Here is an 8,506-nt window from a genome sequence, read left to right on the forward strand (position 1 = left end):
ATGTAAGACTTTAAGCCATGTATCTCTTGGTTTTACACAAGTTTGGGATAAGTCTAAAATTGTTTTGTCTTGAAATAGTCATTTTAGTATTTGCCATAGCTTTGTCTAACAGTCAGCAAAGCTTACACAGTACCTGTGCCACTTGCTCTCCTTGAGATATTAGAAGACAAGACCCACAGAGAGCATTAGTGGTTATCAGGTCAGGCAGGCAGCACAGGGATAGCATAAGTCACATTCAGGAAATCACCTCCAGAATCACCGCTTCACATTCATTGTCACTTGCTCACAAGCACACAGCACCTCACATTATCAAAGTGCTGCAGAACCTACCCATCCCAGATCCTCCTGATGGGAGGAAGATAGGGACATAACTAGTATTTTTGAGTTCTTATTATGTGCTTTTCACTTTTAGGTACCATACATATATTGTTTCATTTGACCCTTAAAATCTTATTTGGTACTTACAATTATTATCTTAATTTTTAAGTTGGAGAAACCAAGTATTAGAGAAGCTAAGCCACTTGCCAAAGACAACCAGCCAATAGGACTTCAAAGTCAGTACCGAGACTTGAGCTTAGGCCTGGCTAACTCCAAAGCAATAGCTCTTATCTGTCAGAGCAGTTGTGGAAGTAAATGAGAACACATAGAAAGAGTTCTTAGCTCTACGTTTGATTTGGAATAAACAACAAAAGATACAGGTATTATTATTATTTATTAAGATGAATTTAGGGAAGTGACACAGCAGTTGAGAAAAGCCTGCAGGTGGTAGAAACAGAAGAGAAACTAGGAGGTCCACCTCAAGTGCTTCTGCTCTGAGTAGTTATTCCCAAGTGGGTCAAGAATCAGCAGTGATGCATGATGACTGGTATATACATTGGCCAACAAATATAATAGACTTCAAAAAGGCAGTATATCCCATAGAGAAATGTCCGTCTGTATGAGAGATGAAATCCTACAGAATTATACTAACTGGGGGCGCCTGGATGGTTCAGTCAGTTAAGCATCTGACTCTCGATTTTGGCTCAGGTCATGATCTCAAGATCTCATGAGATTAAGTCCCATGTCTTAAGTATGGAGTCTGCTTAAGATTCTCTTTCTCTCTCTGCCCCTTCACCCCTCTAAAAAAATAAATAAAAATAAAAGTATTATACTAATCATCAAGGCCGGCCTTGGTCAAAGGTGGGAAGTAAAAGTCCTTTGTGTTTGGATACTTTTTCAAGCTTTCCCTCAGTACTTCTCACTTCTTGCTATCAAGTGAAAGATGTCTGTTTGTGGTTCTACCCTATTGGTCATTGACTTTGTCTCTCCAGCCAAAGAATTCACATATGTTCCATTTCTGGGCAGAGTCCTGCCCACCCTATCAATAAGAATGAGTATCTATCTAGTAGAGTATTTGTTGGCCAATTCTGCAATTCTCTCTGTGGCGTAGTAAACGTTTTTAGCCAGTTTAATTAGCTCTAAGGTACAATGACTCATTTTGACAATGTAGACTATATTTCCAGAGGACTTTGAGTGCCTGCTACTGGGGGGGGAGGGGCTGTTCTTCAGAAATGCTAGGCCCCCCACCTTGATCACATTGTGTTCTGGAAGAAAAGTAGTGCAGAAAAAGAAAAAGTACAGCATACCTTAGGAGCCGTGGCCAGTAGCATCAAAGAGAGCCATTGTCACTGTATCAGAAATCAGTATAAGTATTTTTAATATTACCTTTAGTGATAATGTGGTTACCTGTGATGCTCAGGGTAAGCATGGGTTATGTGTTACCTCAAAGACACAGGGAAAGTCCACTTCTACTTCTTTCCCAGGTACTTCCTCTCCTTCCTACTACACTCTACCACAGAGATCCCAGTGAGATCCACTGGTTTTTTCAGAGCCTTAGAAGGTACTTAACAATATCCATGTAAGCAGAAACTGTCAATTGTCCCCCAATAATTAATTCTCCTCTTTTAATATGGTAGAAGGAAATTAAAATAGGGCCACAGCCTCCCAGCTAGAACCCAAGTGCCCCAGCCTGCCTTATAGCCACTTTTGGACAATGAGCTGCCACTGACATATGTGAGTTCCAGGTTGTGTTCACAAGATAAATATGGCTAACAGGAAGGAGAAAAGGAGAAGTTAGCTCCACCAGCTAAACCTGAGGTTTCCCTATGACTAGCCTAGATGGGCCCTCTGACACTCTCTCAAACTCTGTTCAAAGTGAACCCCAAATTAGACAAACTCAGATTCTGAGCATTCAAGAACGATGGTCTTGAATGTGCCACAAGCAGACACCTGCACACAATAATTTCTTCTGTAGAGATGAGCATGTAAATCAGAGGCCATGACCATGAAAGGGTAGGTGGGTAATATTGAGTTTATTTTGAGGTAAGGGAATGGAGACTATTAGAAAAGTGAAGCAAGGTGCATATGATAGAATGGGTTGCAGAGGCAATGTAACTGAAGTCACATGAGGGCCAAAGCCTTGCTATTATTTCTTGGTAGTTGCCAATGATTGTAGCCAATAATATCAAGAGTTATTTATAGACAACTTTTCTCAACCCCAAATGAGAGATGGTCTCCCAATCCTACTTGAAGGGAACTATCAAGCTAATTAAATTTTGGACTAAAAGAAAAAAAAATTATTAGCTGAAGTAACACAGCACTTAATGATGCATCAAGTAAATCACAGGAAATCCTCAAGATATAAAGGTTAGAATTAATGTATTCTAAATGTCTTATAGAGTTAGTTCACAACAGCCCTATAAGATCAGCGTCAATATTGCCCTCGTTGGTTAGATGGGGAAACAGAACCAGAGAGATTACAGTCACAGTAAATGGCAGAGATGAGACACTAATCCAGGTGGTCTGGCTCTAGAGTCCCTAGTCCTAACCACTCTGCCACTACCTTTCCAAGAAACACAGCAAAAAAATGATTTAATTTGATTATGAATGCCTGTAAACATTTTTCCTTCAACAATTCAGAACTCTTAAGTAAAGACGAAATTCACAAATACTAAAAATTAGGTAGGAAAGCCCCAGTGAAGCAAGATAAATGGTATCTGACTTCAAGATTGCAATAGAGGAAATTTTGATAGCATGAGAAAGGAAGCAACAATTAATTAAAGAGCTCCTTGGAGTTAGAAAAGTCTATTCAAGGCTCTTCTCAGCACAGCGGGTAAACTTTTTATGCTTTAATCCAGGAAGTCCTTTAGCTGCAGAATGTTTTCCTAGAATTTATATAAAAGGTACTCATATTTTGTGGAAGGCGTTTTTGTAATAACAATACAGGCATTTAGCAGAAGATGGAACTCTACCTCTAGCATACCAGGTACACATTTCAGTAGGAACAAAGAGAGCCATAGAAATAAGCCTGATAAAGACGCTGTGTTACAAAAGAGGAACCTCAAAAAATGGTAGGTAGGTGCAGAGCATTTTCTGCCCTGTTTTTGCTCTGATCCAAGGATATGGCCAGTTCTTGGTGAAGTGACAATCTGAATGGGATGTGGGGTATGGGACCATGGACCAAATGGACTTATCACAATGAAGGAGAAAGGACACAGACAAGAGCCGAGGGGAGACTCAGATCTAACTATCACGTTCTTGATGGAGCCAAACTCTAAGTGTCTACTGGTACTAGACCAGATTAGGATTTTTTTTTGTAACAATAAGCAGTGGTCAAAGATTTCCTACCGCCTTCATTTCAGATCATATTAATGCCAAGTAGTATGCAGACATTAATTGCAATACTCCTGCCGGCTTGAAGATGGAATCCTTGGTTGATCCTCAACTGAACAAGTGGTCCAAAGCCTTGCAGCTGGAGCTGCTCCTGGTGATGCATTTCCACTTGCAGCTTAGGTCTTCCCAGTATAGTCTGCCCATCTGCCCATGAAGGGAAGGTACTGACACCTTTATTACTTTCATCAGGGCAGGAATCAAAATTATAGCCAGATACCAAGGGGCAGAGCTCCTTCAGGTTGTTTCAAGAAACACAAAAAGCAAGCAAATATAATTTTATTATAAAGGAGGACCTTAAGCAAGAAATTTGTAGAGAACATAACATATTTTCCAACTTCACGATAGATGTTGCCTCATTCCTGGGAAGAGGCACACAGATCTCATATTGCTTTTAAGTAAAGCGGAAAAAAATCTACAAGGATTAAAGAAAACTAAATTATAAATTAAAAAAATGAAAAATTCAAGCATTTTGAACTGTGCCAATGTAATGAATTCAGTAATTAAGCAAATCACAGGAAATCCCCAAGATAAATAGGTTAAAATTAATGTGATTTTAAGGAATGGAGCCATCAGCTATCTGTAAGAACAAATCTCACCAAACATTTATCTCAACCCAAATCTTAAATTTAATTTAAGTAATGCTTCAATCTGCTTTATAATATGCCTGGTTGGCACTTTGTCTGAGGCTTTCCATTTCATTTCCCAAATAATTCTATTCTCTATTGTTGGGGTCAACTGTATTGTGTATTTTATTTATTCATATTTTAGTTTTAAAAACTCAATTATTTTATTTTATTTTTTTAACTCAACTATTTTAAATGATAGTATTAACACTATTTCCCATTTAACTGAATTTTGTGGGGGCTGTTGGTGGAAATAATAATTAGCAAAAACACTACTGACATTTATTAGTTTTTATTACATGCACTTGTTATAACAGGCACTTCACCCATATTATTGCACTTAGAGTCTTCACAATAGGCCCATATTTTAGGTACAACTATTATCTCTATCTTACAAATGAGGAAACCAAGGATGAGAGAGAGTAAGAAACTTGACCGAGGTCACACAGTAAGTGACAGAGTCAGTAAATGAACCCAGCCCTAACCCTCCAGTCTGGTTTTAGAAACACACTGAGAGGCAATAGAAGTTGCTCCCAGTGTGCTATAGCTCTGAAAATTCTTTTCCTCCACTTCACAGAGGATAGTTTATGTGCTCTTCAAATTGGTATGAATTCTATTTAATATTTGACTCCAGTTATAAGCTGTGTGATTTTGGGTGTCTGATGGAAAATGAAAAACCCCACCAGTCATCTAAGCACCTCATCAACGTAGTACCAAATTACTTGCACACACAGAAATGCTTAGGTGACTGGGGATTTTTATTCTGAACCTGGTTGTGTGCCATCCTAGCATCATGAAGACACATTCCAAATCACACAGTTCCAGAACTTAGAATGACATTCTAGAGGATTTTGGTCACCACATTTTCCGATTTAAAAACCACAGCACATACACACTGATTAGAGAATGTGTGTTTGTGGGGACAACAAGGCTGAATGTTAGAATTCAGACCTGAGAAAATCAGAAATTTCTGCTAGCTATTTAGTCTTTCCAATAGATGGGCCCCTGTGTCGATGTAAGGGAGTAAATGGACTCACCAGAAGAAAGAGATTGCTTTTTTGCCTACATAAAATCTTTGCAGAGGTGGCCACGCATAATCTATGACCTCAAGACCTCAAGCTGTTTTCTGTGCCACATGACACCTAAGTAGGAACCATTTCCTTTCAGTCTAATAGAAACAATGACGGAATGCTCGGATCCTAGATCTCTAAGCTTTTTTTCTCATTCAGTATTCTCCAGGCACACACCCCACTAAGGAATAGCACAATTCTATTTAGTGACATTATTCAAGAGTAACCACAGAGTCCGGTGTAATCCCAGGTGTCTAACACCCACCCTGTTGAACACTACAGCACTCTCCTTGCTTCCATCTCAAAAAGACAAGCTAATCAGTCATCATCAGGATGGCATTCAGAGCATTTTTGTTTCAGGTAGTGATACATTGGTTCCTTATGTATAATGTCCGCCCAATTCTCTTTCCTTACTGTCAGAATATGTTATTAAGAAGATCAGCCAAGCCATGACTTGAAAATCATGTTCTTATCTGGTTGATGTTCTAGAATGTGCTCAGTGAGAGAATCTTACCATATGGTTTTATCTACCACTATCCACTTGACATAAAAGAACACATCCTACTAACATTGCAAGCAAAAACATGTCCTCCAAAACCCCCTGGGAAATAAAACAAGAGACTATCCACGTAAGGGCCTTACCGTTGATACTCCAGATGGCCAGATGTGGGATTAGGACAAACACCCAAAAGAGTTTCCCAATTCCAAGCATGCCAGGTGACGTCTTCATTTCTTGTGCATATCAGGGATGGAATATCTTCACATGTAGAAGACTTCCCTTCCTCCTTTAAATTCTTCAGGATTGAACCACGTTACCTACCTCAGTGACATCTGTGAAATAAATAGAGAAGAGCACGGAGGAGGTAGGAAGCGCCTGAATGGCTTATGAAACAAAGTGAACAGAAAGACGTGTACTCTATTCTGTGGTTTTGCTTCTTGTCAAATCGGCTGTTCACTTTCAAGCACTGTAATGTGCAAAGCGGCTCGGTCCTTAACTTCTCCTTCCGCTTTACCACATTTTTTTTTGCCCCACATTGAGGTTTTTCTTAGTCAAAGTTCAGTGACATGAAAAATCACACTCTAAAGCAATCTATATTGCTGCAATCTTTAGGTTGAGATTTTAGTCAAATTAAGGGCTGGGAACTCATGGCCAAAAGTACCTATGGTAAGTATGCCTTTTTCCCCCTTTTCATAGCTTGAGATTATGAAACTTCTTTTATGTGAAAGCTTTTAGATTTTTCTTCCTAAACATCGTGTCATGGCAAGATGAGAATGCTTATTGTCATTATACCAGTGATTTATCTGAGGTTATGGAGAATATGAGTGACAGGAAGCACTTCCTCAACAGATGAGGGAAGGACAAGTGTCTTTAATCTGTAGATAGATATCAATGGAACAAGATCATAGGTAATATTAGCTACATGTTCTCTCTAAATAATAAAGTTCCGAGCTAAATGACATCTTGAATATCAATTAAAGGAAACTTTCATTTTCAACATTCTTCATGTGGTTATTGTCTGGAGGAAGAGAAGAGAAACAATAAAAGGAAGAAATGGAAAAGTTCAAGATCAGCTACCTCAGGGTCAAGATGAGACTGTTTTCTCCAAGGCCACTTATAATAATTAGTTGTGCTTCTAATTATAGGAGCTAATTAAATTCACCCATATGAGATTCCACAAATGAAAAATCTAGATTTGTGACATCTGTGGTCATTGACAGAAGCTGATTTTGTAAGTCTTTCTCCCAGAGGCTGGTGATTTTCTTCCAAGGCCAAACTTCAATGGCTTTTAAGTACATAAGTTTAAAAAAGTTATCATTGTATTTATTGATTCAAACAGACATTGCGTGGTGGTTAGGGGCACCCAGATGAATGATTTTAAAAAGCTCAGTGAACCAGTACTGTAATCTCCTCATATCTGTCATTAGTGTTGGAAATGAAATATGTGTGTATTTCAACCACTACAGTTTAACATACAGCTACTGTACCCATCCTAGAACATCCGTTACTTACTGAATAAACATCCTGTGAAATATTTATCCAGGATTTACATAACTTTCTTTCCCGTGCTCAAGGTGGAATGCAAACTTCCTGTGGCAGCTGAAGCAAGACTCATTATCCCTTTAAAATGGTCCCAGAAGTCAACAATCATACCATAGGCAAGGATCTCAGGATATTGTCCCAAACCAGAGACAAGTCATATATACTTTATTTATCTCAGCATAAAATCTTTTTGATGTACTATTCTAAAGATATTTTTTCATATAAAAAATTCACTGCTAATGAAATAAAATTTGGAAAAAACCTTATGTCACATCTAGTGTATTTTTTAAGATATCTGTTTTGTTCCTTTTTTCAGCATGACTGGCTCTTTATCCCTCCATAAATGGAGTCCTGAGAGGCCTACTGTAGATAGAACCCTCCCTCAGAATCTGACTCCTGTCTTCATTCTAATAAAAAAAAAAAAAATTGAAAGAAGTCTGGCTCCAAATTTTGTTAGCTTAACTACAAGTTAATTGCGGCTTTAAATTTCTACCTCATCTAGTAATTACATTTCTATCCTGACCCTTGTCCCATTATAATCATGTACTGTTCGATTAAAAAATTATACTTTTTATGTAAATGTGCAAATTTAAAGGATTTACTACATTTTCAAAAGTGATTGAAATTATTTTATTATCTTTTATTCTTATTTTTTAATAAATGACTTTTCCTTAAAAAAAAAAAGATTTTTTTAAATTTATTTGAGGAAGAGAGTGAGAGACACACAAACCCAAGCAAGGAGAGGGGCAGAGAGAGGGAGAACCAGACTTGCCATTGGGCAGGGAGCCCAACACAGTGCTCTATCCCAGGACCCTGGGATCATGACCTGAGTGGAAGGCAGATGCCTAAGCGACTGAGCCACACAGGCACCCACTTAAGAATAATTTTAAAAACATGAATATGTCTCTAATTTTATTGTGAAAGACAAAAAGCAAAGAAGAATTTGGATTTTTAACATTCATTTCTAAACATCTTAGGAGCTACATACAGAGCAAATTCTTCAGTTAACTTACAGTTTCAGGTGCTTTCATGAATCACGAAGCAACTATACTTTCTCCAAT

General features: G+C 38.2%; 1 protein-coding gene across 3 annotated transcripts in view; it reads right to left on the reverse strand.

The window, feature by feature from the left end:
* The window catches only part of BTLA (B and T lymphocyte associated), a 28,291-nt gene extending 21,938 nt beyond the window's left edge, over positions 1–6,353 (reverse strand). For all 3 annotated transcript variants that reach the window (XM_038582811.1, XM_038582810.1, XM_038582809.1), the window contains exon 1: positions 6,047–6,353. In XM_038582811.1, the coding sequence (XP_038438739.1) occupies positions 6,047–6,134 (88 nt within the window). In that variant the 5' untranslated portion in view covers positions 6,135–6,353. The remainder of the gene's footprint in view (positions 1–6,046) is intronic.
* Between the last annotated feature and the right edge of the window lie 2,153 nt (positions 6,354–8,506).

The sequence above is a fragment of the Canis lupus genome, chromosome 33 (genome assembly GCF_011100685.1).
Source record: "Canis lupus familiaris isolate Mischka breed German Shepherd chromosome 33, alternate assembly UU_Cfam_GSD_1.0, whole genome shotgun sequence".
Taxonomy (NCBI): domain Eukaryota; kingdom Metazoa; phylum Chordata; class Mammalia; order Carnivora; family Canidae; genus Canis; species Canis lupus.